The sequence below is a fragment of the Pantherophis guttatus genome, chromosome 2, assembly GCF_059756535.1.
Source record: "Pantherophis guttatus breed Tessera chromosome 2, ASM5975653v1, whole genome shotgun sequence".
Lineage (NCBI taxonomy): Eukaryota > Metazoa > Chordata > Lepidosauria > Squamata > Colubridae > Pantherophis > Pantherophis guttatus.
Genome location: NC_142064.1, coordinates 86,979,690 through 87,001,950, shown reverse-complemented (window position 1 = coordinate 87,001,950; position 22,261 = coordinate 86,979,690). Strand labels below are relative to the sequence as shown.

Below are 22,261 nucleotides of genomic sequence, written 5' to 3'. Positions count from 1 at the left end.
GTGTAAATGTGGCCTCCGGCAACTTGCAGGGAGGCCTATGTGAGGAGGCCAAACCCACTCCCGACACGTCCGGCAAGGACTGGGACACCCCTTTGGAAAGCCGTAGTGGCTGGGCAGGCTGTGCGGCCTCCTGTAGGCCATGGTCAGGTGAAGAGGCCGGAGACTCGGAAGAAGGCGTGATTCCAGCCGCAGAAGTTGAGGCAGCATGTTGAGGGGCGTCGGTGTCTAGGCCCACTTCGGCCACAGCTGCACGTTGTGCCTTGTCCCATTGACGCTCGAGGGCATTATGACGGCATTGGGCATCCTTGTCAAGGCCCTTGGGTGCTTTGGACTTATGGGATTTGCAGCTGGAGACCTCAGATTGCTTCCCCAAAGACTTCTTAGCCTGCTTAGATGGCCTATGTGATGGGCTCAGTTCAGGCTCAAGGTCGGACGACAATGAAGAGTCCGCCATGCCAACTTTCAGACTCAGAGTCTGGCAAAAGGAGGGGCTTCTATTATTAATTATTTTTTTTAATGTGAAAATGAACTATTTATAGTAACTGTCCACACTTATGAGCCAGCGGGTGTCAGCCGCCAGGCAGAAGAAACTCACAAATTATCACTGCCAGCTGGAGCAAAGTCCACAATTTGGCGCCCAGGCAGAAGAATGACAAAAGTCCAGATGTCCTTCCCCACATCCACTAGTTGGGGAAGGGCCCAGGAGGCACCGGTGTGATGCACCCAATAATCGCCCGCAGGGCCTGGTGGTGAACGCCGCCTTAGAAAGCCAGCAAAATGGCGCCTGCTATGGAAATGACAAGCAAAATGGCGGGCGCCCCGAGATCCCTTCAAAATGGTGTCCGCTGCACCCAGCAGCAACAGAAAGGTCGAGCACTCGGCCCCACACCGACAAAGAGTCAAACAAGGCGTGATCGAAAACGGCGCCAGTCACCTCACCACATCCACAATGTCGGCTGTAGGAAGGGATCCATATCGGAGGGCGCACTGCAGTAGTGACGCCCCTCCGAAGCCGGCAAAGGCAACTCCCGACGGTTTGAAACTGGCGGCAAGCCTGCGCGCCTAAACCGTCGCCTCCGACGACGCCGGCTCAATGAAATAATCAACGGAGTGCGCACCACCAAGGTGACACAACCCCGGAGCCACCGATAATGGAAGTAAGAGCAGTGGCGATAGCGGCAAGCCTGCATGCCCAGCCCACGCTTGCGGCTAATGTGAGGAAGCCGGATCCACCCCAAAGAGTTGGAATCCAGCGGCTGCGATCTTCTGAGGCACGGGCGGTCTGGAGCCCCAGACACACCACGCGCAACCAGCAGCCCAGTTACTTGCAGCCGAACCGTGAAAGGAATAATCAAAAATAAAGGAAAAACCTAAACGGAGAAAAATAGACCTAGGGAGAGAATTTTTAAAATAAATTCAATTTTCCACAGCTCTGAAATTCATGTCAGTTCTTGTCAGTAACTGAGTGATAGACTGGAGGAGCATGGGATTGGAGGCGTGGCTTGTCAGGGAGAGTTTAATCAGCTCTCACTCAGTTAATGTCAAGATCTGAGGGAAGATCCCAGCCATGGATAGTGGGAGCAGCGCTCAGGAAAATTAGTGTGCAATACTGCATCTAACACTGTGCCACCACAGCTCTTCAATGGCACTGTGGAGAGCAGCCATGAAGGCCTTGGAAAAAATATTCAGGTGCCAGAAAAATCAAATTGCACAAGGTATGATGTTCCCTGTCATACTCTAAGGAAGCGAAACTTGGAATTCAAAGAAGTAGAATAGGAAAAATATCAATGCTCTTAAATTTAGAGGCTTTGGAAAATACTTCTGAGAATACCATGGATAGACAAGAAAATTAACCAATGGATCATTAAACAAATTGACCTAGACTTCTGATTCAAAGAAAAAATGACCAGGTTCAAATTATACTACTTTGAGCACATTATGGAAAGATCTGGCTCTCTGGAAAAATTGTAATACTGGGAAAGATGAAAGGAAAGAGAACAAGAGGAACAAGAGAAATAAGGTGAATGGACTCAGTTACAACGGCGATGAGTATCTATGGAGATTCTCAATCAGCAGGTGATGGTTGTCCCAAAGGTGCCTTTCAAAAGGCAACTAGACTTTCTTGGGTTTTTTCCTTTAAAATGTTTCGCTTCTTATCCAAGAAGGTTCTTTAGTTCACTCTGAATGGTGGGGAATGGAAGGATTTATATTCTATGCAGTTATCTGTTGGTTAGCACTAAGATCGGTCCTTAGATCTCAGAGAGTCTTTGAGGTCATCTGAGGGTTTATCTGTACCCTCAGGGTCACCTGAATCATCTTAAGTGACACCATAGATACTAATAAAACACACAAAACAAAAGAACAAACCCAGATGAGAGGGGATAGTGACATGTTAGAGAACTGATTGATCGGGGAGAAATCTGTCAGACAGAGCACTTATCTAACAGAAAATTATGTTTTCCCCCCGAAAGGACTAAATTTTGTAGTAACACCAGAATAACTACCAATTGCACATCTCATCAAAGCCACATAGTCAGCTATCCGGAACAGCAAACTGGTAGAACCAGACACAGAACAATTAAAGATGAGGGTATCTGCAGCCCTCGCCAGTACTAAAATACCCCCTTCAAACCTCACAGGTGAGCAATGACGTCCCTAGGAAGAGACCCAAGCATCACTATTTTGCAAGCTGATAAAGGAAGATGCACAGTTACCCTGAACACATGACTACAAGGCCAAGGTGAACAATTTTCTGAGGGACATTTAAGTTAAAAAGGTCATCAATTTCCTGCAACAGCAACTGAAGGACAATGCCATTGACAAGCCGTAATACTACCACCTTTACCTGGCATATATGGACTCCCCAAAATCTACAAAGAGGGAACTCCACTCAGACCAATTATCAGCAGCATCAACTCAGTCACTTTCAAAACACTGCAAAACATTTAAACGCTTTATTAGCTCCTCTGGTTGGCAATACCACCTATCATATCAACAACTCAGAGGACTTTGTCAGCAAGGTTTGAAAACTAAAACTGGATCTGGATGAGACATTACTTTCTTATGATGTCACTTCACTCTTCACCTGCATTCCAACAAATGAAGCTATCATGGTAATGAAGAAACGACTGCTACTAGACAGAACATTAGGAGACAAAACTAATCTCAGTCCCGACCATATATGTGCCATGCTGGACTTCTGCCTGATCACTACCTATTTTAAATACAATGAAGGTTTCTACACACTAAAACAGAGTTGCACCCTGGGTTCACCTATGTCCCCCACTGTGGCCAATCCCTAAATGGGAGAAGTAGAAACCAAAGCCCTAAACTCCTTCACTGGAATTCTACCCACTCCCTAGTATAGGTATGTGGATGATATTTGGATCAAGATTAAAACACAGGAAGTGAAAGACTTTACCAAACACATCAACAGTTTGGACAGATATATTAAGTTCACACAGGAAGATGTTAAGGAAAGTAGTCTGGCTTTCTGAACCGTGCAGTATACATTAAGGAAAACAGAAGCCTCAATATCAAAATATACAGTAAACCCTCACATACAGATCAGTATTTACATTTTGATTTTCAACACCCACTGGAGTACAGGTAGTTTTCAACTTACAACCACAATTTGAATCCAAAATTTATGTTGCTAAGTGAGACATTTGTTAAGTGAATTTTGCCCCATTTTACGACCTTCCTTGCCACAGTTGTTAAGTGAATCACTGCACAGATGTTAAATGAATCTGACCTTCCCACTGACTTTATTTGTCAGAAAGTCACAAAAAGTGATCACATTATCTTGGGACACTGCAACCGTCATAAAAATGAGTCAGTTGCTAACTATCTGAATTTTGATCACATGACTATGTGGATGCTGCAACAAGTGTGAAAAATGGTCACAAGTCACTTTTTTCAGTGAAGTTGTAACTTTGAATGGTCACTAAATGAACTGTTGTAAGTTGAGGACTACCTATACAAAATGGGAATGATTACCCGGCTGAAGGTTTGCCAACCAGCAAAGAAGGAAAAGAAAAAGAACTAAAACACATCAAGGAAGCCCTCAGAATTTGTGGCCATCCCACTGGCCCTTCATGAAAACCAGAAAAAGATCCAGCAGGAGCTCCGTAACAGACAAAAAAGAGAACAAGGAACAAAGCAATGTTGTCACTGCATACATTGCAGGAATGTCTGAAAAGCTTAGCAGGATTTTCAACTAACATATATGCACACTTTAAACCCAAGAATACATTCAAGGAGAAGCTTGTCCACCCCAAGGATAAAACACCCAGACACAAACTGAACCAAGTGGTATATGCAGTGCAATGCAGTGAAGCAATGCAGATCTGTACATTGGGAAAACAAAACTATCACTTCACAATTGTGTGGCACAACACAGGAAAACAAACCCACCAGGGCAAGATTCAGCAGTCCATTTGCATCTCAAAGACCAAAGTTACTCTTTGGAAGACGTTCACATTCTGGACAGAGAGGACCATTGGTTTGAAAGATGGGTCAAAGAGGTCATCTATGCCAAAATCAAAAAACCCTCTCTCAAGAGGGGGAGGGATACCACAGGGATACTATCTCCTGTCTATAACACAATCCTTTCAGCAGTCCCAAGAAGGTTCTGCACCCATTTGCACTCTGTTTCAGGTGACCATGAAGGTACAGATCAATCCCCAAGTAGCTCAACAACTCTCAGAGAGCTAAGGACCAGATGACTACAAAGAATATAAATCTTTCCATTCCCCATCGTTCAGTCAGAACTGAAGAAGCTTCTTGGATGAGAAATGAAAAAAACAAGGAAAAAAACAAGGAAATCCAGTTGCCTTTTGAAAAGCCTCTTTGGGAGAATGGCAATAAATACATCATTGGAAGACCTGAACAAGGCTAGGGATAGGTTGCCATGGGGAAGACTTATCTATGTGGTCATTCGGAGTAAAAAAAGAAAAAGATGGCACATAATCAATCAATCAAATATTCTGGAATTATACTATAGTAAGCTTTCTAGTTCAGAAAACAGAAAACATATCCTTTTTTCAAAAGTTTTATCCCTTTGCAAATATAGCCAACATATACCTTTCATTATCACGGAAAAAACAGGAAAATATTACTTCTTTTTCATACTGAGTAGAATACAAAGTTATATTAAAGACACATATATGCAAAGTTGAAAGATATATAACCAGATTTAACCACAATCAAATTCCATTTGATACGTTAAAAGGCTCTTTTATAAGGTTCCATAAAACTTAGCTTTTGATTATTAATCTTCCCGTAACAGGAAAAATTCCATTAATGAGTAATATTTTAGCTTAATTTAATATATGAATCATCTGCTCAACAGAAAATAATGCTTTAAAGTATCACTCAAGTTATTGTGCTTCATAATTGAAAACCATAATTTAAAACTTGTGTGGTTACATTCAGCTCAAATAAAATACAATGCAAAAAGAAAATGAACTTCTAAGTTAATCATTACTAAATACTTCATAGTTTCAACATTGTTAAATAGAAAGACTGGAAGGTTGAACTGTGTGGTTTTCTTTAATCCTGCCTGCTGTCCAATCAAAATATTTACAAGGTAGCTTAGAATCAAAGTGGATAAACTATGCACACTTTTTTTCCATATCATAAAGATGGCTACTAACACAAATCAGATTAAGCTTTATATTGCTACAAATCATGATATTCTAACAGATCCACTATGAAGATAAGTTCAAACTAATAAAACTTTGACATGTTTTATCACATGTTATAATGACTATAAAGACATCCAGCAGCTTTGGAAATAATTGCAAACTCTGATAAGACTTTCTCTTTTTACAAGCTAAATACTTCACTTTGCTTGCCACATGTGGAGCAATATCGCCAACAAGACTTAGGATTCAGAGATGAATGAGATTCAGAGATATATGTACAGATGGTGATCTTCCAGACAGCTTGGTTTTAAGCCATTTAGAGCTTTAAATATTAAACTCACAACACTGTGAAATGAGCCTGGAAATTAGGCTAGGTAGGAATCACTATAATTATGATTGGAAGATGAAGTTCCAATAATTGTCTTGTGCTTTATTTTAAACCAATTACAATTTCCAAATAGTCCCAATTTCATATACTACATTCTTAAGATTTCCAAAGTGAGAGTGACAGACCAGCAATCTTCATGTTGATCTGGTTTTAGCTGAAATATCAGTTGAAATTAATAAAAGATTATTTGAGCCACAGTAGTTTAAGAATCTGTATTTACAGTATGATAAAAAATCTCCCCATATTAAGAAGAAGTTTAAAACTTTCCAGAAACCTGAATATTGTTCAGCCGATTGAGTAATCACCTAACTATATATCCATTTTATTTGAATTAAATATCGTATTTGTTCATCCTTGTCCCATCAATTACCATTTCCAAACATTGAATTCCACTGCCCTAACTTCATCTGCTAGGCAACAAGAAAAAAGAACTTGATATCAATTCTTTTGGATATCAATATTTTTATTTCTACACATACACCCATCTTTCGTCCCTTCCTCTCTCCCTCCCACTCTCAAAGAGCTGATTGTTATATTTAAAGCTCTACATGGCTCTGGACTGGATTCTCCATAGGACTGTCTTGGGTCAACTGCTTCTGAGTCTCACCTACATAAGAATCTTGGTGGTATTCTGAAAGCTGGCATTCTTGACTACTGCCCCCATGTTTTGAAATTCCATTCCCATGGCGATCCAGTCCGTTCCTTCACTCCAGGCTTTCCAGCAAGCAGCTAAAATTTGTTGGTTCCATGTAGCAGAGGAGGAGGACATACTGTGATGAAGGTCTGAAACTAGCAGGTGCATGATTTTGTCTACTGTTGATAGTTTGGATATCGCCATTAATTCAGTTTACATTACACTTGGGTTTATTTATTATTTTTCAGGGTTGTATTTTTTGTTTTTGATTATCAGCCACTCAGATCCTTTGAGAGCAGAGGGCATACAAATAAAATAAGACAATCACTCAATAGTATTAACAATAATTCCATGCACCACTTCCTGGAAATGGCCCATCAAAGCAGAGCAGAGTCCCTGATCTGACCACTAGTGTTTCCTCACACCCAATGAGTGTGAGTGTATACCTAGAAGAATACCAGGAGTGATAGCATAAAAGAGTGCCAAGAAGTCCAGGAAACCCATTTTTCTCAAAATCGTTTGGGAAAACACAACACTTGTCTCTTGTTTCAAGCACACTTTCATAAAGTCCAAGTCTCCTCAATTTCTCAAGAATGCCATACAACCTTCTGAATTTAGCAAATTATTCCTTCCCTGCTAGATTAACAAATGAAACAAAAGTTTGAGCACACAAAGGCTCTGGCACAAACAACTGAAATTCAGCTAGGTAAGGTACTAATTTACGAAAGTGAATTGTATATTCACACAAACAAAAAATTCTTAAAATAACCCATTTTTCTAAAATGCTATTTTTTCAAGGATGCAGTACAAAATTAACTGTCTTAATTATTATCTCATATTCAGATTAATTCTATATTTTTTCATAATTATTTATATCTCAGAGAATAACTAAAAAGCTGTGCTGTAAACTTCATTGTATTGGTAATGAAAAAGGATGGAGGATGTTTATATATAATAAATGGTTGTCCCAATATCACTTTTACTTTATGATATCAGCAGAAAAATGGACTTAAAGATGTTAATATGTGGTAGGTATATCAAAATTTGGAATTTATCAATACATGAAGGTCTATGGATTTATCAAATGTGAGGTACAGTAAATTATTACATTATGATGGAAAAATAGCCTGGAGGAATGTGTGTGGTTTCTCTCCTTATACATTGGCTTGCTATCAATATAATATAAAGGCTTAATATTTAATCAAGACAGTTTTGTCTATCTATCTATCTATCTATCTATCTATCTATCTATCTATCGTGTGTGTGTGTGTGTGTGTGTGTGTGTGTGTGTGTGTGTGTTCCCTCTTGAGCCATTTCCAAAAACAGTTGAGGGTTGGTGGGGGGGTTTTTGTTGTTGATGTTGTTCTTTCTTCTTCTTTGTGTGCTTTTTACCATATTTAAATCAAGAGTCATTTCAGGTTCCCAGATAAATGAAGCTCTTTCGTCCCTCTGCTGTGGCTCCCTGTCAGCTGAACCCACCACTGGCTGGCCCCGCCCCTCACCCTCCCCTCCCAGTCATTCCTCGCCTGGCCTGAGAAGGTAAGGGCGATGGCAGGTGATGGAGACTTGCTCCATATTCCAGAGCGGGAGCGAAGCACCCTTGTACTTGCCATATCTCACAGGTGCTTCTTCCAGCCCTTGTTGGTGCTGCACACACCTTGGTCACCTGGGGAGACACGCAACTTGCTCTCTGCTCTGAGACACTGGCTTGGCCTGGCTGCAGCCGACCCTGCTGTTATTACCACTTCCATAATCTGCCTGCTGCTCTCACAGCACCTTGCGCAGCACAGTTAAATTTAGTGTGCTTCACAATGGGGGAGATGGTGTCCCCTCCTCCTCCTGGAGCCCATTACGATGCAGAGCATAAGTCACAGCCAGGTTGGGCTAGTGTCTCTGGGCAGAGAGCAAGTCATGCATTTCCCCAAGCAACCGAGGTGTGCGTAGCAAAAAGGGCCAGAAGAAGCGCCTGCGAGATATGGCGAATATAGAGGTGCTTTGCTCCCACTCTGGAATATGGAGCGAGTCTCCATCCCCCACCATTGCCCTTACCTTCTCAGGCCAGGCGAGGAGTGACTGGGAGGGGAAGATGAAGGGTGGGGCCAGCCAGTGGTGGGTTCAGGGGACAAGGAGCTACAGCAGGGAGTTGAAAGAGTTGCACATAGCTCTGGAGCCGCAGACACCTGAATTAGAGAATGCTGTACTTCTGATAAATAAAAAAAGTTTTTTATTCATCTGAATTTATATTTCTACAGTTCAGTAACTGGTTAGTTTACAAAATCTTGATTTAAAACATCTGCTACTTACAGCTATTTTTGTTTGGTACAGAGCACTACATGTATATAATTTCTAAATTTTTGCTTTGGAACCAACACAATAATCGTTGAATGATTCCTAAAATCCCTTGCCATTCATCATGCTGGCTGTGGTTGATAAAAGTGTAAATCTAGAGGGCAAAGTTTTTTTTCCTGACCTAGCAGTAACAAACAACAGAGTCCTATTTATTTGTTATTATGCTATATTCTTTATTTAGGGCTTTTCTTATTGGACATATTTTTTAACACCTCCTTTTCTCTTTTCTCTTTCCTTTTTCAAATGGAAGACAATGACCCATTTGCAGCCTAAAAAGTCAATTTAATCTAGTGCTATTACTTGAATTCCAAAAATGATATTATAACTAAAACATCTACCACATTTTAAATAACCCTGGGGATTGGCCAATGATTACAACTTATCTCAGATAATATTAATCAAGGCAATATTAATTAAGGTGCTGCTTAAAAGTTGGTGAACACTTATTGAATTTTCAATATGTTTGCATAAATGTGACCCAAAATGTAATATGTTGTTGAACCAAGCCCTAAAACCAGATAAAAAGAACCCAATTAAACAAATTACTCAAAAACTTTATATTTGTGATCCTTGATAAAGTTAATAGACCATGCTTTTATGAAACTGTACAACAAGAAGAAGGTGCAATGGATGTTTAATGTGATGGGATTTATAATACAAATAGATCTGATTGGTAACTTATTCTATAAAGATGATGAACAGACATTAAATCAGGAAACTGATTTGGATAATTTTTTTCTTCTGAATATATAAAAAACCTTTGCTAAGATACAAGACAAATCTGTTAATGTCCTAAAGAATTTTTACTTTGAAACACAGATAAACAATAAATTACCTCTGGAACGTTTTTTGAAGAAATCAAAGAATATTTTTAAAAAATCAGAGATGATTTATAAGATTGACTTGTTCAATTAGGTTTTTAAAAAAGAAAATAGTTTTATCTGGTTGTCCTTACTGGACTTTTATGGATAAAGATTGATTGACAGAGTATTTGGACCTTGTTTTAGCTAAGAAATGAACTATAAGAAGATGGCAGATTATGAAGAAAATAGTTATATCTGGTTGCCCTTACTGGACTTTTGCTGATAAACATTAATTAACATAGCATTTTTATTTTATTTCTTTTATTTTCCCACAGATGAGCTGTGGAGAGAAGAGAGATTATATTTTATTTAGAGACGGTGATAAACTATTAAAATTGTTTTACCTGCTGCGATGAAGAGAGAAACTATTTTATTTTTTCCGTGTGTAATACACAATACATACTTTGGAAAAAACATTACACTTGTTCAAAGTATATTGTTTATTCATTGAGGGAAATGGTCTTCAAATAGTAGAATTTTTACTTTCTTAATTTTGAAGCTTTCTAAATATTAGAATGCTTATATTTTGAAATGATTATGAATCAACTATGTATCAAGGTTTATAACATTACAATAAAAGGGGAAAAAATACTGAGCACTAGTTTGGTGTAAGAAACTGTGAGTTCTAGTCCTCCCTTGGTCATGAAAGACAGCTAGATGACTTCAGGCCAATCATTCTTTCTCAGCCCAACCCACTTCATAGAATTGTCACTGTGAGGAAAAATAAGACAAAAGAGTATTATATACTTTTGCTACCTTGAGCAATAAAGGGTTACAAATCTAATAATAATTGTTGACAAATGGATTGCTCCTTCCTTTGTCCTCTGAATTATTCTGAAAACTGGCACCCTCCAGGAATTTATAGCAATAGCAATAGCATTTAGGCTTATGTATCACCCCTTAGTGCTTTACAGCATTCTTTGGGTCGTTTACAATGCCAGCTTATTGCCCTCAACAATCTGGGCCCTCATTTTACCAACCTCAGAAGAATGGAAGGCTGAGACAACCTTGAGCCCTGCCAGGATCAAACTCCAGACTGCGGGCAGAGTTTGGCTGCAATACCACACTTTACTCACTGTACCACCACGGTCCTTTTATTTATTAGCATAACTGGCTTAATTTACGAGCATAGTGTATTTAACACTACCAATTATTTCTAAATTCGAAATACCTTGTATCCTTATATATATTAAATATGATACAATGCTAATTATACAGAAGCCTATTAATGGGAAAGAAATGAATATTCATTTCAGAAATCCAATCCACTGGCTAATCTGTAGTCCTGAAGATATTGTTAAATTATATCCTCCTGTGATTATTTGTTTTTGGTGCCTTTGAAGTAGTGTTTGGCGACTGACTGGACAAGTCCCTCCAGTTTTCTTTGCAATGTTTTTCAGAAATGGATTGCCATTGCCTTCTTCCTAGGACTGAGAGAGAGAAAGGATTGGCCTAAATTTGCTCAGCTGGCTTTGTGCCTTAAGGTGCAACTAGAACTCATGGTCACCAATTTGTAGCCTGATGCTTTAACAACTGCACCAAACTGGGTCTTTATCATGCATTAAAATATTTTATTGATCAAGATAACAAAAACACAGAAAGCTATATTTTTTGTTCATTAAAAAGCACTTTGATACATACTTTGGGATAATCCAATTCAAAGAAGGTTTCCAAGTTGTTAATAAGGTTAGGATCAACACCTTTTAAAGGCTTCAAAAGTGAAACACCTGGAAGCTTGCTATATGGTTGTTTATCTGTTGCTTTCTTGTTGAGTTGTAGGTGCCTAAAAGAAAAAAGTGCCATTTAAGAAATGCAAGAGTAAAATGATAATTAAACTTTAAACATTCCTACACAAATATTCATGTTTCCGTTGTCAGAGTTTCATTGCTGGAAAAAAATGCAGTAGCAACTTTTAAGCATACAGATCTACTCTAACTAAAATACAAAAAAAAAACATTAAAGGAAACCTCAAGCAAAAATATGTAATAATGCTGTAAATCAAAACATTGATACTTTCACATCCATTCCATATTCCTGATTGCACTAATGTCCTGAAGATGAAAGGGAGAAATAGATGAATAGGTCAAATGTTTTTATTTTATTCTAGCAGTCTATATTTGAGAGACACAATACCAACACTTCTAATCTCCTGTCTCAGAAATTAACATGGTTCAAATAGACAAAAAGATAGAAATTAACTCCTTTATTCACTCCATCATCCTGAGAAAAATCCCTCGTCATATTTCACTCAAAATAAATCCAAACAAGGAATTTTCTGTTACAGAACATTAGTAGAGGATATTCTACTGGCAAATCTATTCAATTCACGTTAATCATTAAACTCTACCCTCTTCTTCAGAGTCTGGAGATTTCTTTTTTTATATAACTAAATGTATGTTTACTAGATGTTTAGAAAAAAAATCATTTCCCCCAAAAAATCATCTACACTTCAAAAATGAATTCCATGCATTACTTCAGCAAACTTATCAACAAAAAATAAAATATGCAATATGAACAATTTCATTGTAACAGTAATCATGACCTACTTATAGTAGTTTAGCACCAAGAATGTGTAGAACATTTCAAAACAATTTCAAAGTTGAAACACTTCATTTTTAATATGAACAGATTATGAGTTTTTCAGAATACCTTGAAATAGCTGTCTCCAGTTCAAGACACTTCCAAAATGCTAAAAAAATGTCTGTGTTTTAAAAAACGGAAGTGTTTTAAATTTAAATAGAATGAAAACATCTCTATTTAGCACTACCTGCAAATATGAACAATGAATACAAGAGTACCACAAAGAATAGCCTACAGTTATAAAATTTATACTGATGTTCAATTTTTGTCACAAATATAGATTTGTGCATATGTGTATGTATTTGTATATTAATGTTACAATATTACAGGTGCTCCCTTATAATATACACATGCATGATTGAGGCATAATTTCAACCCAGCTATTACGATTGGTTCCCCAAAATATAAACAGGATTGTATATAATTAGTATTTGAATAGGAGACCACTAGAAAATGTTGAACTATAGTCTAGACTGAGAAGGTGAAATAAATCTTGGAAGAAGACAGTGAAAACTATTTCAATATTTCTGCCAAGTAAATTACATAGAGCAGGTGTTAAGGTCAACTGGAAGAGACCTGTATTTTTTATTTCCATATAAATCACATGTACATGCTAAAAGAACAATTACTGAGAATACCAGTAACCAGCCTGAACTTGGACACATTTTAGCAAACATCAAAAGCTGCACTATGTACGTACTCTAGCTAGGAATTAGACAAATAATTAAGAATCTTAGTTTCTTCAGGCCAACCAAGAATTTTTTTCAGAGCTAGGTTGATGTGCTCTTTTTTTTTTAAACTTAAGTGGAGTTTTACTAAAATCCCTATGAATCAAAGATTGTGCCCCTGCTGCACTGGAGCCTCTGCTGCACTACCACCCACATGCTACAGGATATTACATTTACAAGAAGCTGCAGATACCAAATTAGTTAACTGATTGTATCAGCCTTTCTCATTCCACCCATCTCCACACTGGCTTGGAGTTGTAGTAATCCAATTCAACTGGCAGATGCCAGGTTGGAAGGCTGGATAGTTAAAACAGCTATTTTTATCTCGGGTTTCACCTTAGCCAGCTTCCCAGGCATATAATGATTCCTATATTTAGAAAAAAAACTACAGGCCAGTTACAACTAAGCAATACCCAAATGAGCAATATGCATTGTTTTATATACTAATAATATAATATACTAATAATATATACTAATTATAATCCATATCAGAATTGGTAACCTCTGATAACTTGTACTAGCTCCCGAACATCAGTAGAATACTTTTCCTTTCAACTAATTAAATGTAGTCTTTGCTACCCTGAGGTGATGACATTTCTTCCTTACAACGATCTGCAAGTCTGTTAGAGAACGCACTTTCCCAAATACCTAGCAGATAACCCATACTTAACTAAAGATTTATTTTCTCCAAAACTGAATCCTGTTCTCTCAGCAACTCTCATCTGCCAGGGCTCCATAATTATATTTCTTAATTCTTTTGCCACAAGCAAGCTATTTTGTACACTTTTCCATTTGAAGGTTTTATTTTTCCACTTAAAGTAGAACAATGTTGAAAGGCAATTTCTCCTACGTATGAAACAAAATTTCATTTTAATTAAGATATACTTAAGATATTTAAAAATATACTAAACTGCCTGTGTTACACTCATAGATCTAATTAGCTCACTGTAATCTATAATAAAAATTATTTTGTAGCTCAAATTGCAGATGCCCAGGACTGAACCTGGAAACATCTACATTTGTCAGGCTATAGACCTTCCTGCACAAAATACAGGCTTATTTTCTACTTTTTCCCATTTGCTCTATGTCTTACCTGCTATAGCAACGTAAGCAGTTGCCCATTTTATATTATTTGAAAGCTACTTTCTCTTTGAATATTAACGGTATGTGCATTAAAATGTAATAGTACAAAAAAGAAAAAAAGAAAAAATAGCAGGTTTTTATCAATTTTAGCCAGAGATATTGAATCCAAATCAGATAAGCTACTCCATCTTCATTAGAGGAGAGCAAGGAAATACAAAATACCTCTGTTTGAGGCATTTATAAATATTGGTTCCTTTGGTTAGGAATCAACAAGTTTCATTAATGACGACATCTCATTCACAGAGAGTTCATACAGTGGTGAAAGAAACTATCAATTCTTCAGAACAATCTGAATCCTACAGAAGTGTGACCTACAATTTAATGTGAGCTTCATCTACATTCTATTAATAAATATTTGAAGAAGGACAATTTAGTGCTTGGAGAATATACATTAATTTACTAAGAGTAAAAACTGCAACACAGATTGATTTTTTTCTAGGCTAGTGGTTGCTTTTTTCTTACAGCATGCAGCATTCATTCCTTTCTGCATTCCTTTCTGCTTCTCTTTTCTCCACTTCACCAACTTTTGGTATCTGGCCAGATTTACAATTTGTACCAGGGATCAGCAAACTACAGCCCAACAGCCAAATCCAAGCCATTTCCTGTTTGTCTGATGTCCTCAAGCTAAGGATGGACAAGTAGGTGACAGATACTAGGCCAAAACCTCAATCAAACTCCCAGGGAGAAGAGCAAGCCAAGAGGCAACGGGCTAGAGCAAAGTATCTAAGGCAGCAGGCTATCAATGGCCTTTTGCTGGCAGTCCTGTGCTGTTTTTATACTACACAAACTCTTATCTTAATCAATAGCATTTGTCTTTTCTCCAGTAAGCTCTTTCTCTGTAAGCTTTACAAGCCCGTTCATTTACTACTCTCTTTAATGCCTTACCCTCAGCAACACCTTCAAGTCAAAGTATCTAACTGTAGAAAGCAAGCGCTGTTTAATTTAACTTTTCAAAAACAATACTAGGAGCTACAGAGCACATCTACAGTTTAGGAACTGCAAAAGGATATTCGGACAACCATCGTCTGATTGTCTTTTAATACACATTACAGGAAAGATTGCCAGGAATTTAGCCTGCTTAATTCATTCAATGTCTCAGAATGAGAATGTATCTATATCTTTATCTATTAACTATACCTCTAGCCATATAGCTATGCATCTGTATAGCTTTAGTAATATTTTGCTAAGGTTTATCACAGCATGTATACATACACAAATACACACACACTCATGCTGCAAGGTAATAATAATAGACTCAATTTTTTCCTCTACCAGCAGTAGCCATCGATTATAGTATCCTTCTGGACGTGACTCCAGGGATTAAGTGTGGGAGGCATGAGAGATCCAAACCCTAAGGACTCCTTAGTCTAAGGGCATGGGATAGAACTGACCCCAACATCAAACGAACCTAGCCATATAAAAAAAAGAACCTGCAAAACAGTGCTTCCCATCTCTAATCCTTGCAGCCAATCCAGAAGAATACCATGGTCGATTGCACTGTAAGCCACCAACAGATTCAGGTCCTTCTCTATCCCAAGCACTCAAAAAATCATCCACAAGCACAACAAATGCTATCTTAGTACTGTAACCTGGCCTGAATCCAGATTGTTATGACTGTAATTGAGCACAGAATTACGATTATAAATTATGCCAACTATACTGCAATTGTTAACTAAATCCTTTTCTACAATCAGTGTTTTTTGCCAGAAAGTAGACATAATGCTAGTTTCCACCCAAAAAAAAGTGGGGGTAATCATGGTCACATGATTGTGGGATGCTTTAAGTGGCCATAAATGCAGGCTGGAGCAAATGCAGCAAAACTCAAAATGCAATCACGACTGTGGGGAGGGTGCGGGGGTTGGAACTTCAAATCTGAGTCATAAGTATTTGTTTTGGGTCGAACAATTGCTAAATAAAAGGTCAGAAGTTGAGGACTACCTATATATACATGTCTGGGAAACTTGGGGCATTCTGCAGAAAAGAAGAGGGAATTTTGAACTGAATAGTCACCAACATTCTGCTTTTCTTATTGAAATGCAGGAGGAAGGGATATTTCACGTTTTTTTTCCTCTCTGTAATCCTTGGCTTGATCCTGACAAATTTCAAAAAGAGAGGAAGCATTTTAGTCACATTTCCTCTTAAGATATCACTGTATCACCACAGTACCAATTGAAGATAACCTTTATTGTCATTTTCTTTCTGTGAGCACACTGCCAGATTTTAAAAAATGAAATTGTGATGCTCACTCTCAAAAGTGTGTGTGTGTGTGTGTGTGTGTGTGTGTGTGCGCAAGTCTTGGCGTATTTGGGTCTTTTCCCATGTAAGATTGAGAGTTTCTTGGCGACGTTTCGACGAGGTCCCACTAGTCATCTTCAGGTGTCTTCGGCTTCGTGCTAGTGCGAGCAAAGCGTGATCGGAGATGCCGTCTCTCTATAAATACTGGTGGGGAGGTGTGGAGTGCTGGCTTTGTTGTTGTAAGCGGGTTGGTAGGCTGTGTTGTTACATCTTGATTAGTTGATGGAGTTGATGTTTGCAGATTAGTCAGCTGTTTCGTAACATCCTGTGTGGGCAAGTCCTAGCTGTGTGCCCATTAGTCTTTTGTGTTGTAACAACCATATATGTATAGATAGATTGATAGATATATAGATATAATACAAATAAATGTGTATTATCATACACATGTGGTACAAATACAAATGTGTCTATACCATATACATAAATGCACATACATATATATATGCTACACACACACACACACACACATTAATCACAGACCATTTAGAATACATAGCAGAAAAAAAGAGTTAACAAGATGGATACTATATGGCAATGATGGCTAACCTTTTTTTCCTTGGGTGCCAAAAGCACGCACCCACGTGCCCACACCCATAATGCAATGCCCCCATGCCCCGCCCCCCTGTGCATGTGCATGCAATCTCCCCATGCTGCCCCGCCCCTGAGAAGACGCTTGCAACCCCCTGTGCTCCCCATCCCCCACCCATGTGCATGCGACCCCCCCCAAGCCCTGTTTTAGACCTAGCAGACCTCCCTGAAGCCTCCAGAGGCCAGAAACAGCCCATTTCTGGACTTCTGGTAGGCCTGTTTTTCACCTTCCACAGGCTCCAGAGGCTTTCTTGGAGCCTCCAGGAGGGCGAAAACTGTCTCCCCCAGCCCTCCGGAGGCCAGAAACAGCCTGTTTCCAGACTTCCAGTAGGCCCGTTTTTCATCCTCCCAGAGCCTCTGCACAAGCCCTGTACTTCAGGGGTGGGTTCCATTTACCTTTACTACCGGTTCGCAGTGGGATCGCACGTACATGCTTCTGCGCATGCACAGAAGCTTCTGTGCATGTGCAGATCACCCATGATGATGTCATGGCGGGTGGGCGGGGCTTCCCACCAGTTTTACTACCAGTTCTATAGAACTGGACAGAACCGGGAGCAACCCACCACTGCTGTACTTACCTAGCATCCAAAACGGGCTGCGTGGAAACTCCTGGGAAGGATGGGGTGGCAAATGCATGCGCATGCCTCTCCCGCGTGCACGGCAGAGACCCAAAAATCAGCTGGCCGGTGGGAGGTGCGCACGCATGCGCGGTGGAGTTGATCTAGGGCTGTGATGGCAAACCTATGGCACGGGTGCCAGAGGTGGCACGCGGAGCCATATCTGAGGGCACACAAGTGTTGCCCTAGCTCAGCTCCAGCACACATGTGCCCACCAGCCAGCTGATTTTTGGGCCTTCTGGGCCCACCAGAAGTTGGGAAATGGGCTGTTTCCGGCCTCTGGAGGGCCTCGGGGGTGGGGGTTGAGGAAGGCCTTTTTTGCCCTCCCCAAGCTCCTAGAAAGCCTCTGGAGCCTGGGGAGAGTGAAAAATGGGTCCAATGTGCCATTGCATGCCAAAAGCAGGGGGAGCGCGTGGGAAGCATGCGCATGTGCGTGGGAGGGTGGGGCATGGGTAGGCATTGAATTATGGATGTGGGCATACACGCACACAATTCCCCCATTTTCCCCCCACTTTTGGCACGGGACGGCAAAAAGGTTAGCCATCACTGATCTAGGGCGACGGTTCACGTGCCCACAGAAATGGCTCTGCGTGCCACCTGTGCAATAGGTTCACCATCATGGCTATATGGTATAAATCTAGTTGTTCTGCTTCAGATACTGCGAAGCCTCCTTCCAGAAGATAACAAAGAAATCTTCATTTCTTGAAGATATGAGGACATTTTTAAAAAATTATACTTGGCCAGAAAGAGTATCAATATTATTATTTCTTCTAGGGCTTGGGCAGGGCCTTGAAAGGTGTTCCTTAATGTACAATCTCCCTTCTTCCATTCAACAAGAATTTAAAAGAAGTTCATGAAAATTATTGTAAGATTACTATACCTACAAACTTTTATTAAGAAACAGAAAAGCTAAAACTTGATTTTAAAATTCCAAATGAAAAGTTTATTTGTTTATTTATTTGTTCAACTTGTAGGCCACCTTTCTCCGAAGACTCAAGGCGGCTTACAATGCATTTAAAAACCATATATAAAAACATTAAAAATTAAAACATTAAAAACAATTAAAACCCATTCACACCATTCATGGCCGGATCTCGCCAGATCGCAACAGCAAGATCAACGGCCCCAGGCCTGCCGGAAAAGCCAGGTCTTCATCGCTTTTGGGAAGGCCAATAGGGTGTGGATGGTCCGGATCTCAGGAGGTAACTGGTTCCAGAAAGCTGGGGCAGCCACAGAGAAGGCCCTCCCCCACGGGGCCGCCAGCCGGCATTGTTTAGCTGACGGGATCTGGAGGAGACCAACTCTGTGGGATCTTACCAGTCGCTGGGAGCTATGCGGTAGAAGGCGGTCTCGAAGAGAACCTGGCCCTGAGCCATGTAGGGCTTTAAAGGTAATAACCAACACCTTGAATTGTGACCGGAGATCAATAGGAAGCCAGTGCAGCTCGTGGAGAATTGGTGTAATGTGGGTGTACCTAGGTGCACCCATGACAGCTCGCGTGGCTGAATATTGAAATGTATCTACATTTCAATATTATATTGAAATGTAGACACATTTCCCATATTTTAAAGCAAATAAATTAGCTGCTACATACAAAAAACCTGAAGTATTTCTTCTTTGGTACAAAATGGTGTTCAAGTTTGCAATTAGTAGAGAAGAAATGATTGGAAAGATGGCATTTTTAGTTTCTATCACTATTGTGTGTGGCTAGTAGTCTAGATTCCCAGGAAGGAGGGGGTGAAATAAGAGGCAGCTCTATCCAGATATTTTGTGTGAGAGAAATAGAGAGCTCCTCGGTGATAGTTCTGAGTATATAGTAGAAATGGTTAGTAGAATGCTTCAGTTTGGCAAGATTCTGCCTATAAGTATGGATCAATAAAGAGTCATCTTAGAAGAATCACCACCAGTCTTTCTTAGTTTTGGGGCCTGACATCTGTCAGCTAAGAAAATAGTATCAAAGTTCAATGAAAAATCATTGTGAACTTATGATTAGTTGTTTCAGTAACAGGTTTGACACTTAGAAATGTAATTCAAAAATCCTCTAGTCTAGTGCATCTTTATAAAAGAAGTTCTTCACTATCCCTATATAGACTAAAACCTAGGTCTTTTGAAGAGCACAGTGGGTTGAGATCAGAGAGAAAAATATCACCTCTGTAATCAGATTTGTTTCAAGATTTACAACTAGGTAGATATTAGCTGTATCATTGGTTACAAGGCACTTTCATACATATCATTTTAAGAAAGATGGGCCCAGATTCTTATGTAAAATGGTCAGCTAGTTAAATTGGTATTCCTTTAACATCTATGCATTACCTGAAAGAAATCACCTTTTTTCAGCTATTGTTGAGATGTTAGTAAGCTTGTATACCAATCCTGGAACTATGTATTTTACAAAATCACTACCTCTTATTAAAAATAGAAAACATACCTTAAGAAATTAAACATAGTTTCCACTACAAAATGGAATATATATACATATACATACATATACATACATACATACATACATACATACATACATACATTGCAAAGTACTTTCAGTGAAACATCCAATCAGATGTACAGTATTCCATTATGTGCAGTTTTGCTTTAGGAAGTATATATCCTAGAAATGCCAGGTATCAGCCTGCTTGGAAATAAAAATCTTGATTAGGTAATTTTTGACTTCTAACTATAAGACAGTGTTTCCCAAACTTGGCTATTTTAAGATGTATGGACTTCAATTCCCAGAATTCCCCAACCAGTATGCCTGGTTGAGGAATTCTGGGAGTTAAAGTCCATACATCTTCAAAGGGTCAAGTTTGGGAAGCACTGCTCTAAGACATATATTGAAAAATTGACATATGGAGACTGCATAGGATATAGGCTTTGAAGCCTGATTTAAAGTGCTGGCTTTAATCTCCAAAGCTCTATAAAATTCGGCATCTATATACTCACATTATCGTTTCTCCCAAACAGAAATAATCTGCCCTGTACAACCATTTTAAGAAGGGCTTGTGAGAGTCTCTTCCCACTCCGTTAGAAAATGAACAGAAGCCCAGGGACTTGCATTCCCAATGGTGATCTCCATATACTGGAATACCTGGGGTATGGGGAATTTCTACCTTGCTTGTATTTCACTTAGCAATTATGAACTTATTCTTCCAACAAATCCAATCGGGAGACTAGGGTGGGTCTTGAGAATAATATCTGGATTGAGTTTGACCCTGTTTCTGTCAAGGAAGTGGACAGGATTATGGGCAAACTTAGTTCCTCCACTTGCTTATTGGACCCTTGTCCCTCCTGGTTGGTTTCGGCTGCCAGGGAGGTGACTAGAGACTGGATCCAAGCAATTATCAATGCTTCGTTGAGAGAGGGGAACTTCCCCGCCTCTCTTAAGGAGGCGGTGGTTCGACCTCTCCTCAAGAAGCCTTCCCTGGACCCAGGCTCACTTAATAACTATTGTCCCGTCTCCAACCTTCGCTTCATCACGAAGGTTGTTGAGACTGTAGTGGCGCAACAGCTCCCACAATTCCTGGAGTAAACAGAATACCTTGACCCGTACCAATCAGGCTTCCGACACAGACACAGCAGGAAACGGCATTGGTCTGATGAATGATCTCTGGCAGGCTCGGGATGGTGGTTGTTCCTCCATTCTGGTCCTACTTGACCTCTCAGCGGCTTTTGATACATCGACCATGGTATCCTACTGCAGCGACTTGTGGGGTTGGGGGTGGGAGGCACTGTCTTACAGTGGTTCTCCTCCTACCTCTTGGGTCGCTTTCAGTTTGTATGGGCGGGAGGGCAGAGATCCACTCAGAGGCCCCTAAATTGTGGGGTGCCTCAGGGGTCAGTTCTCTCCCCTCTACTCTTTAACATCTATATGAAGCCACTGGGTGAGATCATTCGTGGCTTTGGGGTGAAATATCATCAATATGCTGATGATACCCAATTATACATCTCCACCCCAGACTACCCCAGAGATGCCCTTTTTGTGATGTCCCGTTGCCTGGAGGCGGTACGGGCTTGGATGGACAGAAACAGACTCAAACTCAATCCCTCCAAGACTGAGTGGCTGTGGATGCCAGCATCTCAGGTTTCAGAGGCCCCTTCACTTTTGATAGATGGGGAAAAACTTGCCCCTGTTGATAGGGCTCGCAACTTGGGTGTCCTCCTGGATGCCCGGCTGTCCCTAGAAGACCATTTAATGGCTGTGACCAGGGGGGTCTTCGCACAGGTTCGCCTGGTGCGCCAGTTGTGTCCTTTCCTGGACCAAGATGACCTTCACACAGTCACTCATGCCCTGGTTACTTCCCGCTTGGATTACTGCAATTCCCTCTACATGGGCTTGCCCCTGAGATGCACCCGGAGACTCCAGTTGATCCAGAATGCAGCCGCACGGGTTGTTACGGGAGCCCCTCGTTACTCCCATATAACACCCCTCCTGCG

General features: G+C 40.0%; 1 protein-coding gene across 1 annotated transcript in view; it reads right to left on the bottom strand.

Annotated features, from left to right (window-relative positions):
- The window catches only part of UGCG (UDP-glucose ceramide glucosyltransferase), a 52,493-nt gene that overhangs the window by 20,878 nt on the left and 9,354 nt on the right, over positions 1 to 22,261 (bottom strand). The window contains exon 2 of the mRNA XM_034410589.3: positions 11,524 to 11,665. Coding sequence (XP_034266480.1) covers positions 11,524 to 11,665 — 142 coding nt within the window. The remainder of the gene's footprint in view (positions 1 to 11,523; positions 11,666 to 22,261) is intronic.